This window comes from Paroedura picta, chromosome 2 (assembly GCF_049243985.1).
Source record: "Paroedura picta isolate Pp20150507F chromosome 2, Ppicta_v3.0, whole genome shotgun sequence".
Lineage (NCBI taxonomy): Eukaryota > Metazoa > Chordata > Lepidosauria > Squamata > Gekkonidae > Paroedura > Paroedura picta.
The window spans coordinates 181,007,604-181,020,666 of NC_135370.1; the positions used below are offsets into that span (position 1 = coordinate 181,007,604).

A 13,063-nucleotide genomic window follows, 5' to 3' on the forward strand; every position below is an offset into this window, starting at 1 on the left:
CCAACGTTCCCCCCAGTGAGGACCCAAAGTGGCTTAAACAACCCTCCTCTCCTCCATCATATCCTCACCACAACTCCCCTGCGAGGTCGGTTAGTCTGAGAGAGGGTCAGACGCCCAAGGCAGTCCAGTGAGCTTCCACAGGCATAGGCACCTGGGTCTCTGGATTCCTTTTGAACTGTGTCTTCCCTTGCAACGTGGGGGCATGCCAGACTCCAGCCGGGTCCTGGAGATCTCCCGGAATTGGCCTCATCTCCAGACTGCAAAGATCCAGAGGACAAGGCTGCTTGGAACTCCACCGGGTTCATTTCCTCCCAAAGCCACCCTCAAATGGATTTCTCACCCCAGAGTTGGCAACGGGGTGGGGCCTCCTCCCTTCCCTTCCCCTCCCCTCCCCTCCCCGCCCCTCCGCTGGGCGCTCCCGCCCCCCTCGGCTGACAGGCTGCCGTCCCGGTGACGCACGGCTGGGGGCGCCCAATGGGGAAGGTGCCGGGCGCCCTATAAAGTGGGGGAAGGAGCGCGCCGATCGGAGCCCCGGAGCCAGTCCGCGGTGGAGGCTTGCGCAGCGGCCGGCGTTCTGCCTCTCGGCCAGAGGGGGCGCCCGCGGGCTCTCGATCGCGGATCCCAGCGCGGCGCTCTCCCGCCCGGGAGACTCGGGAGCCGATGGAGAAGCTGAAGCTGCGGGAGCAGCCCCTGCGCGCCGCGCCCCCCTGCAAGTGCTACGGGCCGGCCGAGAAGGCGCCCCCGCCGCCGCCGCCCCCCGCCGCCCCCGCCCGGCCCGGGGAGGGCGCCCGCGGCCCCCGGGCGCCCGAGAGCTGGAAGGAGGAGCGGACGCGCAGCGAGGAGGACAACCAGCTGTACCTGCCCGAGCTGGCCGCCGCCTACCACACCATCCTGCGCGCCCTGGGCGAGGACCCCCAGCGGCAGGGGCTGCTCAAGACCCCCCGCCGGGCCGCCACCGCCATGCAGTTCTTCACCAAGGGCTACCAGGAGACCATCACAGGTGGGTGGAGAGGGAGGGAGATGTGGGTGGGGGGGGGGTTTGCGCCTCTCCAGCCCGCCGCGAGGGTCCCCCTGGCGCCCAATTTCCCAGACTGGTCTCCTCTATGCGGGGGATGCCCATCTGGCTCGGTTTGGAGACCCAGGTGCCAACCCCCCGCCCCCTTTTGCTTGGGCAGCCTGCTGGGGTTGGGGGGTGGGACTGACCCGGACTCACCCTAAGGAAGGAGCCTCGGAGGTCAGCAGCACCCTGAAGATTGATACAATGTGTTGCAATCTGCTGATTCTGTGGATTTAGGCAGGCTGGGAGTGGGTGGGCAGAAGAAGAAGAAGAAGAAGAGTTGGTTCTTATATGCCACTTTTCCCTACCCGAAGGAGGCTCAAAGCGGCTTCCAATCGACTTCCCATTCCTCGCAAGGGATGGTGTCTTGAGTTTGTCCCTTTCTTGCCTGCCCAGAGAAATGCCAGTCGCCACTTTAGGGTCAGAAGTTAAGTTTCCTCCAGCAGGCTTGCCAGGGATTCTAGATTTCTGGAAAGGGCATTATCTGGGCATGGAATTGGCGTCATTGTGGGTGGGCAGGGTTTTGTGAGTTGGCGAGCAGAAGGGATTGTGTCCATGCTTGGCTCTCGTATTTCTGGCATGCCCAGGGAAATACCAATTGCCACTTTAGGATCAGGAAGTGAATTTTCTCCAGGCCAGACAGGCCAAGGATTCTGGGATTTTTTTTTTCAGAGGGGGGGTTATTTGGCCATGGACTTGGAGGCACTATGGGTAGAAAGTTGTGAATTTCCTACATTCTGCAGGGGGTGGACTAGATGACCCTGGAGGGCCCTTCCGGCTCTAGGATTCTAGAATTCTAATAACAGGGAAGGAGATTGCATGGGTCAAGGCTCACCGCTTTGGGTCCAGCTAAAATGTGAGTCCGTCTGTGATGTCTTGAAGAACGGAAAGATTTCCGTTCTGCGCACCTCAAGGTGGTGCCTTCCAAGGAGACGGATCAAGATCAGTGAGCCAGGGGCCAGGAGCACGGGAAAGACTAACAAAATTTGTGGCAAGGGAGGAGATTTCGGAGTCACGGCTCACTTCTTCAGAGTCCAGCGGCACCTGAAGGGTGAATTAAATTTGAGATGGGCTATGTGTTTTGTGGTCTTCAGGTGAGCTGTAATTCCAGGGGGTGCCCCAGGTCCCATCTGGAGGTTGGCATCCCGACCTGGAACTCAAAGACGCAAGCAGTGAATCATGAAAGCTCCTAACCAGTGCTGACCGTTCTTAGCTTCCTAGTTCTGCCAAGATCAGGATCGCCCAGCCTATAGAGGTTGGGGCATCGGACTGAATTTTTATTTTAATTACGCAAATTTAGCCACCGTGGAATACCTTTACCTGTCGTAATGCTTCCCTTGTAAGGTGAGCTATGAACTTTTGAGCCCAATTTGCTGTGGCTGCAAAACAGTTAAATGCAGAGCTTTCAACTGGTAGCTGGGCAGTTGTAGCAGCAAAGCTCCACCTGTTGAATGTCTGCCTTAAATGCTCATAACAGCTCGTACTGCATTGTTGGCCTTCTGTAAATTGGACCTGAGTGGGGTCAGTAATGGCTGCTGACCGGAAAAATTTTTTTTTGGGGGGGAGGGGGGAAAAACCATTTAAAAGGGGATTAGATAGATTCATGGAGGATAAAAGTATATCAGTAACTATGGTGATTAAGTGGAACCTCCACATTCAGAGGCAGTAATCCCTTCCAACTGTAGGATTCTAAGAGCTGCACTTTTTATACTCTGTTTTTTACTACTCAAAGGAGCCTCAACATGGCTTACAATGGCCAACCTGTCCTCTCCCCATAGAAGACCTCCTGTGAGGTGAGGCTGAGAGAGCTCTGAAAGAGCTGCGACTGGCCTAAATTCAGTGGACCTTATGTCTCTCAGAGCAGCTTGGGCCTACCTCGCCCTACAGACACCCTGTGAGGTAGGTGAGTCGGAGATCTCTGAAAGAACTGTGCCTAGCCCAAGGTCACACCGTGGGCCTCATGTGTCTCAAAGTGGCTTACAATCGCCTCCCCCTCCTCTCCCCACAGCAGACACAATGTGAAGTAGGCAAGACTGAGAGAGCTCTGAGAGAACTGTAACTGGCCCAAGATCACCCAGGTGACTGCCTGTGGAGGAAGAGTGGGGAATCGAGCCCAGTTCTCCAGTTCAGAGGCCGCTGCCCTTAACCACTAACACCGCGCCGGCTCTGGACATGCTTCCTCGTGTGTAGGGGAAAGGAGCAGCTTTGTTCTGTGCTCCAAAACGGTCCATTTGCCAGCAAATTCAGAGTCTGTTTCTGAGCAGGAGAATCAGAAGCGAGCGATGGATAAATATTGGTTCTTCCACCTGGCCGCGTCTTTCGTTCGGCATCTCGGCCTAGCCTCTGCCAATCCCACGGGGGACAATGCGCAAAGCCTGAAGTCGAGCCTGTTTGCTCAGGGATAAGGGCGCTCTCCTTTTGCAAAACGCTGGACAGCAGAGTTCTTCGAGGGGCTGGAACCGATTCGCTTCACTTTCAACCCCCTGGGCTTCCGGAACCCTGCCAGAGAATCCAGCTGGAGACTGATTACAATAGCATGGTATTTCACCATGTTGTGCATGAATTCGTAGGGCGGACTGCGGCTTTTGGAAGCTCTGAGAAGAAAACACTCAACCAATTCTTCCAACTGCTTTAAAAGCACGTTTTATTCTGAAGAGAAACCGACTGTGTCGAAAGGACATAAAAGAGAGATTCCCGTCTGTCTAACTGTTGTCTGCAGTCATTCTGTTCAACTGCTGTTCCGGAGGCAAGCAGGGAGGAAGTGTGTTCAAAGGAGCAGGAAGTCTCCAGCTGAACCGATCAGGACGCAGGAGGAGAAAATTAGAAAAACATCAGGACGTTCCTGATCTAACTATGCTAAATGCACATCTCTGATTTATTTAGTAGAGGGTCCGAATCCAGGAATAACTCCTGTGTTGGGGAAGTTCGCTGGGTGACCTTAGGCCAGTCACAAACTCTCAGCCTATCCTACCTCACAGGGCTGCTGTGAGGGTAAAACAGTGACGAGAAGGGCGTAAAGGGGCGCTGCAGGATGAGGGGGAAAATGTTTTTGTCCAATCTTTGCTCCTTGGGTTCAGAGAGAGCATAGAATCATAGAATCATAGAGTTGGAAGGGGTCATAGAGGCCATCTAGTCCAACCCCCTGCTCAATGCAGGATCAGCCCTAAGCATCCTAAAGCATCCAAGAAAAGTGTGTATCCAACCTTTGCTTGAAGACTGCCAGCATGCTCCGAATTCTGTCACATTTATTTATTTAAAAGATGTATGTGCTGCTTTTCTGCCTTATGGGAATTTAACGACAGATGACTTCAATAATGATAATAAAACACAGCAAAACCATGAGTTCAAACCCAGAATTTCAAACTACCTGTAGACAGAAGAATTAGTCAAATGCCATTATGAATAAAATGGTCTCCAGCTGCCTCCTCACCATTGAAAGTGTGGGGGCAGGCACACAACCCTGGTGAGATGGGTACCTAACTGTGGGGCTGTCACTGAAAAGGCCTTGTCTCAGGTACTCACCAGGTTACCTTCTTGGGGCGTGGACGCTGAGGCTGGATCAGGCCAGGGGTCCACCCACTCCAGCCTCCCGTCTCACACAGGGGCCAGCCAGTTCCTCTGGAGGGCCAGCAACAGGGCAGAGAGGCCGAGGCCTTCCTAAGGACACCAGGAGAGCCCTGCTGGGTCAGACCAGGGGTCCTTCTAGTCCAGCCTCCTGCCTCACAGGGGCCAGCCAGTCCCTCTGGAGGGCCAGCAACAGGGCAGAGAGGCCAAGGCCTTCCTAAGGACATCAGGAGAGCCCTGCTGGGTCAGACCAGGGGTCCTTCTAGTCCAGCCTCCTGCCTCACAGGGGCCAGCCAGTCCCTCTGGAGGGCCAGCAACAGGGCAGAGAGGCCAAGGCCTTCCTAAGGACATCAGGAGAGCCCTGCTGGGTCAGACCAGGGATCCCTCCAGTCCAGCCTCCTGTCTCACACAAGGGCCAGCCTGTTCCTCTGGAGGGCCAGCAACAGGGCAGAGAGGCCGAGGCTTTCCTAAGGACATCAGGAGAGCCCTGCTGGGTCAGACCAGGGGTCCCTCCAGTCCAGCCTCCTGTCTCACACAGGGGCCAGCCAGTTCCTCTGGAGGGCCAACAACAGGGCAGAGAGGCCGAGGCCTTCCTAAGGACATCAGGAGAGCCCTGCTGGGTCAGACCAGGGGTCCCTCCAGTCCAGCCTCTTGTCTCACACAGGGGCCAGCCAGTTCCCCTGGAGGGCCAGCAACAGGGCAAAGAGGCCGAGGCCTTCCTAAGGACATCAGGAGAGCCCTGCTGGGTCAGACCAGGGGTCCATCTTGTCCAGCCTCCTGCCTCACACAGGGGCCAGCCAGTTCCTCTGGAGGGCCAGCAACAGGGCAGGGAGGCCGAGGCCTTCCTAAGAACACCAGAAGAGCCCTGCTGGGTCAGACCAGGGGTCCATCTTGTCCAGCCTCCTGTCTCACACAGGGGCCAGCCAGTTCCTCTGGAGGGCCAGCAACAGGGCAGAGAGGCCGAGGCCTCCCTAAGGACATCAGGAGAGCCCTGCTGGGTCAGACCAGGGGTCCCTCCAGTCCAGCCTCCTGTCCCACACAGGGGCCAGCCAGTTCCTCTGGAGGGCCAGCAACAGGGCAGAGAGGCCGAAGCCTTCCTAAGGACATCAGGAGAGCCCTGCTGGGTCAGACCAGGGGTCCCTCCAGTCCAGCCTCCTGTCCCACACAGGGGCCAGCCAGTTCCTCTGGAGGGCCAGCAACAGGGCAGAGAGGCCGAGGCCTCCCTAAGGACATCAGGAGAGCCCTGCTGGGTCAGACCAGGGGTCCATCCAGTCCAGCCTCCTGTCTCACACAGGGGCCAGCCAGTTCCTCTGGAGGGCCAGCAACAGGGCAGAGAGGCCGAGGCCTTCCTAAGGACATCAGGAGAGCCCTGCTGGGTCAGACCAGGGGTCCCTCCAGTCCAGCCTCCTGTCTCACACAGGGGCCAGCCAGTTCCTCTGGAGGGCCAGCAACAGGGCAGAGAGGCCGAGGCCTTCCTAAGCACATCAGAAGAGCCCTGCTGGGTCAGACCAGAGGTCCATCCAGTCCAGCCTCCTGCCTCACACAGAGGCCAGCCAGTTCCTCTGGAGGGCCAGCAACAGGGCAGGGAGGCCGAGGCCTTCCTAAGAACATCAGAAGAGCCCTGCTGGATCAGACCAAGAGTCGTTCCAGTCCAGCCTCCTCCCTAACACAGGGGCCAGCCAGTTCCTCTGGAGGGCCAGCAACAGGGCAGAGAGGCCGAGGCCTTCCTAAGAACACCAGAAGAGCCCTGCTGGGTCAGACCAGGGGTCCATCCAGTCCAGCCTCCTGTCTCACACAGGGGCCAGCCAGTTCCTCTGGAGGGCCAGCAACAGGGCAGAGAGGCCGAGGCTTTCCTAAGGACATCAGGAGAGCCCTGCTGGGTCAGACCAGGGGTCCATCTAGTCCAGCCTCCTCCCTCACACAGGGGCCAGCCAGTTCCTCTGGAGGGCCAGCAACAGGGCAGAGAGGCCGAGGCCTTCCTAAGGACATCAGGAGAGCCCTGCTGGGTCAGACCAGGGGTCCCTCCAGTCCAGCCTCCTCTCTCAAACAGGGGCCAGCCAGTTCCTCTGGAGGGCCAGCAACAGGGCAGAGACGCCGAGGCCTTCCTAAGGACATCAGGAGAGCCCTGCTGGGTCAGACCAGGGGTCCATCTAGTCCAGCCTCCTCCCTCACACAGGGGCCAGCCAGTTCCTCTGGAGGGCCAGCAACAGGGCAGAGAGGCCGAGGCCTTCCTAAGGACATCAGGAGAGCCCTGCTGGTTCAGACCAGGGTCCATCCAGTCCAGCCTCCTGTCTCACACAGGGGCCAGCAAGTCCCTCTGGAGGGCCAGCAACAGGGCAGAGAGGCCGAGGCCTTCCTAAGGACATCAGGAGAGCCCTGCTGGGTCAGACCAGGGGTCCCTCCAGTCCAGCCTCCTGTCTCACACAGGGGCCAGCCAGTTCCTCTGGAGGGCCACCAACAGGGCAGAGAGGCCAAGGCCTTCCTAAGAACATCAGAAGAGCCTTGCTGTGTCAGACCAGGGGTCCCTCCAGTCCAGCCTCCTGTCTCACACAGGGGCCAGCCAGTTCCTCTGGAGGGCCAGCAACAGGGCAGAGAGGCCGAGGCCTTCCTAAGGACATCAGGAGAGCCCTGCTGGGTCAGACCAGGGGTCCATCCAGTCCAGCCTCTTGTCTCACACAGGGGCCAGCCAGTTCCTCTGGAGGGCCAGCAACAGGACAGAGAGGCCGAGGCCTTCCTAAGGACATCAGGAGAGCCCTGCTGGGTCAGACCAGGGGTCCCTGCAGTCCAGCCTCCTGTCTCACACAGGGGCCAGCCAGTTCCTCTGGAGGGCCACCAACAGGGCAGAGAGGCCGAGGCCTTCCTAAGGACATCAGGAGAGCCCTGCTGGGTTAGACCAGGGTCCCTCCAGGCCAGCCTCCTGTCTCACACAGGGGCCAGCCAGTTCCTCTGGAGGGCCAGCAACAGGACAGAGAGGCCGAGGCCTCCCTAAGGACATCAGGAGAGCCCTGCTGGGTCAGACCAGGGGTCCATCCAGTCCAGCCTCCTGTCTCACACAGGGGCCAGCCAGTTCCTCTGGAGGGCCAGCAACAGGGCAGAGAGGCCGAGGCCTCCCTAAGGACATCAGAGGAGCCCTGCTGGGTCAGACCAGGGGTCCATCCAGTCCAGCCTCCTGTCTCACACAGTGAAGAATAAGAATAAGAGTTGGTTCTTATCTTTTTCTATATGAAGAAGTGTCAAAGCGGCTTCCTTCCCTCTCCCCACAACAGACACCCTGTGGGGTGGGTGAGGCTGAGAGAGCCCTGATATTCCTGCTCGGTCAGAACAGTTTTATCAGTGCCATGGCGAGCCCAAGCTGGCCTCATGTGGGGGAGCGAAGAATCAAACCCGGCTTGCCAGATTAGAAGTCCGCACTCTTAACCACTACTCCAAGTGGCCAACCAGTTCCTCCGTAGTGCCAACAAGAAGCCAGCGAGGCTGTGGCCTTCCTCTCATGTTGCCTCCTGGTCCTGAAATTCAGAGGCTTTAGTGCTTCTGAATACATAGGGTTCCCCCAGTCCTTATGGCTAGTAGCCATTGACCAACTTCTCCTCTATGAATCGATCCAGTCTCCTTTTAAAATGTCTGTCCCCGTGGCCATCACGACATCCTCCAGCAGAGAACTGCACATTTTAACCCCTTGCTGTATAAAGTGGTACTTCCTTTGGTCCCTCCTGACCCTACTGCCCATCAGCTTCCATGGATGCTTCCATGGTTTAGTCTTTTGGAAGAGAGAGGGAATTTCTTAACATGACACATTAAATGATGCAAAGAATTACACAAGATGATCTTGGTTTCAGTAAGCTACACGCAGTAGTATAAATCACATTCCCTAATAATGTCTCTAAGTCACTTTGTGAGTTAGTTAGTACAGGGCAGCTCTGTGGGCTGCATAGAAAAGCTTTGTAACTTTGAAGTCGGGCCCTTAAAAATAGGCCGTCGCTTTCCCTTTCCCCGGTCTGTTTTCAGTCCTGCAGTGCCACGTGATGCAGATTGAATTATATTTGCCCCACCTCCCCGTTTCTGTCAGCGGAAGAACCAGCGGACAGTTGATTCTGTTTGGGACCTCGCATGTGATATGATGCCAGATCTCATTAGAGGCTGCGATGAAGGATCCTGGCCTGGCTAGACATTCACATCTTGTACCTCTAATAGATGCCGTGTTTCTCAGGTGGAGGGGAGACAGTTTGGACCGTGTCTGTCCGTCACTGGGCCATGCTGTTCTGTGTCTTTCTTTCTTTCTTTCTTTCTTTCTTTCTTTCTTTCTTTCTTTCTTTCTTTCTTTCTCTCTCTCTCTCTCTCTCTCTCTCTCTCTCTCTCTCTCTCTCTCTCCCTTCCTTCCTTCCTTCCTTCCTTCCTTCCAGAATTCAAGTTCTCCTTCCTTCCTTCCTTCCTTCCTTCCTTCCTTCCAGAATTCAAGTTCTCCTTCCTTCCTTCCTTCCTTCCTTCCTTCCTTCCTTCCTTCCTTCCTTCCTTCCTTCCTTCCTTCCTTCCTTCCTTCCTTCCTTCCAGAATTCAAGTTCTCCTTCCTTCCTTCCTTCCTTCCTTCCTTCCTTCCTTCCTTCCTTCCTTCCTTCCTTCCTTCCTTCCAGAATTCAAGTTCTCCTTCCTTCCTTCCTTCCTTCCTTCCTTCCTTCCTTCCTTCCTTCCTTCCTTCCTTCCTTCCTTCCTTCCTTCCTTCCTTCCTTCCTTCCAGAATTCAAGTTCTCCTTCCTTCCTTCCTTCCTTCCTTCCTTCCTTCCTTCCTTCCTTCCTTCCTTCCTTCCTTCCTGTCTCTCTGGGCCAGTCACACATTCTCTGCCTGGCCTGCCTCTCAAGGTTGTTGTGCAGGTGAAATGGAAGAGCGGAGAACGATCACAGTCGTCTTCAGTAAATATTGCTACAATACAAATGGATACATACGGTGAAAGGAATGAATTACAAGCTGATGATGTTAGCCATTCATTCTTGTCCAATTCTGGATGGCTCAACCGTTGCCACGATTTTTGATCTGGCACCGCTTAGTTTAGTTGGATGATGCTTTCGCCGATGTCCATTGTTATCGTCTCTGACCACTGCGTTCTTCATCGGCCTGGTTTCCTTTCCCCACTGGCCAGTCCTGGCATTGCTCTCTCCGTGGAGTTGGATCACATGATCTGGCCAAAGTTAGTGAGCCGGAGTTTCGTGATTTTGCCTTCCAGTGAGATTTCAGGCTTTAAGCGCTGGAGCATTTTCTTGTTTGTGACCTTTGCTGTCTATGGAGCGTGCGGAAGCCTTTCAAACAATTCCACTCTCCTCCTGTCCGAGTTCTTCATCGTCCAAATTTCACAGGCTTATGCCCTGGCTTTGCCCTGCTTGGTTCGAAATTAGCATTGCACAGTGACTCAGAGCAATTTGACGTTTAATTTTTCTAATCGAGTGGTTCTCAACCTTCCTAATGCTACGACCATTTAATACAGTTCCTCGTGTTGTGGTGACCTCCAGTCGTAAAATTTCTTTCACAGAAATTAAACCAAAACTTACCAATGGCCTGAAGATCCATTGTTCAGGATTGTATATAAATTGGCTTTTTTCCCCTGGGGTTTCTCAGTTCAGTTCTGCCTCTTGTCCCACCATGCCAATCTCACTCTTTTCCACTGCTCCAGGCGGACGAATGCTCTATCTCGATCTACCCCGCAAGGCTGTTGTGTGGATGGTGACCCCCTGGCCAAGCTGCTTGCCCTGCTGCGCTCCCTCTGAAAGGGTTGTTCGATCCCTAAAGGGGTCCCAACCCCCAGGTTGAGAACCACTCATAGAATCATAGAATCGTAGAATCATAGAGCTGGAAGGGGCCATACAGGCCATCTAGTCCAACCCCCTGCTCAACGCAGGATCAGCCCAAAGCATCCTAAAGCACTCCAGAGGAACTGGCTGGCCCTTGTGTGAGGCAGGAGGCTGGACTGGAGGGACCCCTGGTCTGACCCAACAGGGTTTCAGTAAGCATTTGCTGGCAGGGGCTCATGGGAATTGTAGTCCATGAACATCTGGAGGACCAAAGGTTGACTACCCCTGGCTTAAACCACAAATGAGCACAAGTTAATAGTTTCATCTTGTAGGCTACGACGGACCTTTTGCCAATAGGTTCACTAGAGGGACATAAAAGCCCTGCAAACAGTCTCTATAGCAACCAGCCCTCTTTGCCAATGACGCAAAGATCTCCTAACCTGTCGGCTGCCTGTCTGGTCTCATCCAGGCCTTATCTCCCCACCCCCACCCCCCTTCCTTTCTCTCTCCGTTGTGCTGTATGCTTTTGCGTGGTGTCATTTCCGTGGATCGTGATTCCCCCCTTCCTGCTTCATCCATGTTCCACCGGTGGGGGTGCAAAGGCCAGCGGCTGTGACGTCGATGGTGTAGGAGAGGCCTACAGGGGCTTGTTTACGGGGCAGAGGTGACATTGGCCCTAGACTATGAGAAAAGGTTAGGGCACGATCCAGCCTAAATTACGTGCTTTTGAGATCCGTTCACTTGAACGGGGAGTTCTTAAATTTCTCCTGCACATTCTTGCTTTCAGAAGATATTCATCGAACCTGGAAAAGTTAGGTTCACATCCAGTAGCAACCTAGGGATCAATCAGATTTTTGGAGTATTAGCTTTTGAGAGACGAAGCTCTCTCTGTTGACCATGGGGTTGGGATGGGGTTACTTGTTCTGGGTTGGGAAAGACTTGCGGGGTGGAGCCCAGAGTGGGCAGGATCTGGGACGGGAGGGACCTGAGTGAAGTATGATGCTATTTATTTTAATTATTTTCTTGGATTTTTATACCACCCTCCCATATGGCTCAGGGCAGTTGGAGTTCACCCTCCCAAGCAGTCCTTTTCTCCAGGAGAACTGATCTTAGAACCATAGAATCATAGAGTTGGAAGGGACCTCCTGGGTCATCTAGTCCAACTCCCTGCACTATGCAGGACACTCAAAACCCTCTCGCTCATCCACTGTCACCTGCCACCCCCTTGAACCTTCACAGAATCAGCCTCTCTGTCAGATTGCTCTCCAGCCTCTGTTTAAAAATGTCCAAAGATGGACAACCTACCACCTCCCACGGAAGCCTGTTCCACTGAGGAACTGCTCTGACTGTCAGGAACTTCTTCCGGATGTTGAGACGGAATTTAGAATCATAGAATCCTAGAGTTGGAAGGGGCCTCCTGGGTCATCTAGTCCAACCCCCTGCACTATGTAGGACACTCAAAACCCTCTCGCTCATCCACTGTCACCTGCCACCCCCTTGAACCTTCACAGAATCAGCCTCTCTGTCAGATGGCTCTTCAGCCCCTGTGTAAAAATCTCCAAAGATGGAGAACCCACCACCTTCTGAGGAAGCCTGTTCCACTGAGGAAACGCTTTAACTGTCAGGAACTTCTTCTGGATTTTTAGATGGAATCTAGAATCATAGAATTGGAAGGGACCTCCTGGGTCATCTAGTCCAACCCCCTGCACTGTGCAGGACACTCACCACCCCATCACTCATCCACTGTCACCTGCCACCCCCTTGACCCTTCACAGAATCAGCCTCTCCGTCAGATGGTTCTCCAGCCTCTGCTTAAAAATCTCCAAAGATGGAGAACCCACCACCTCCTGAGGAAGCCTGTTCCACTGAGAAACCGCTCTAACGGCCAGGAACAGGATTATCCTGTATTCTGATTCTGTCTTCGGTTGTGTTTGCTACCCCTCCCAGTTTAGTATCATCTGCAAATTTAATAAGTACCCCCCTCTATTCCCTCATCCAAATCCTTTATAAATCATATATATCTTTGTTGCCTGGAGATGAGCTGTATTTCCAGGGGATCCCCAGGTGAGGCTGAGAGAGTTCCGACAGAGCTGGGATGGCCCAAGGTCACTCTGGTGGCTGCATGTGGAGGAAGAGCGGTGAATCGAACCTGGTTCTCAAGATCTGAGGCCGCCGCTCTTGACAACAACCGCAAACTGGCTCTCATGCCAGGAGTTCTCTGTGCTACCTGGAAGCTGGCACCTCTCTGCTTTTGCCCCAAAAAAGATCCCGGAAAAATCTGCCAGGGCATGTACGAATTTAGTTGCTAGGAGGATCGGTGGCTTCTGGGAAATGGGGAGTTTTCTTGCCGCTGCCATTTTGAGTCACTCCCCAAATCCCTTCGTGGTGATGGAACAACAAAGCCGACCTTACGTCTTCGTCCCCGGTCGCCAGGGTTACCTGTGTCTGCCTCGTGGTGCACAGGAAATTAAAAACCCTCTGCGATAGCAAGATGCTATCGGCCGCAAATGGCAGCGCATAAGCCTATGCGCTGGCGCTGGCGCGGGTGGCATCCGCGTGTGTGTCAGAGGAAGCCGTAAAAGAAGAGGCGGCCGATTTATATGTTGGCTTGTTTAGTCACCCAGAGATCAGAAGGGAAGTGTTTTTTTTTTTTTACCAGGGCTG

General features: G+C 54.7%; 1 protein-coding gene across 3 annotated transcripts in view; it reads left to right on the forward strand.

Annotated features, from left to right (window-relative positions):
• The first annotated feature begins 509 nt into the window (after nucleotides 1-509).
• GCH1 (GTP cyclohydrolase 1) overlaps nucleotides 510-13,063 on the forward strand; it is a 31,081-nt gene continuing 18,527 nt past the window's right edge. For all 3 annotated transcript variants that reach the window (XR_013228620.1, XR_013228621.1, XM_077324039.1), the window contains exon 1: nucleotides 510-1,000. Coding sequence is in view for 1 of the 3 variants with exons in the window: in XM_077324039.1 (XP_077180154.1) it covers nucleotides 661-1,000 (340 nt within the window). In the remaining 2 variants the exon portion in view is untranslated. The remainder of the gene's footprint in view (nucleotides 1,001-13,063) is intronic.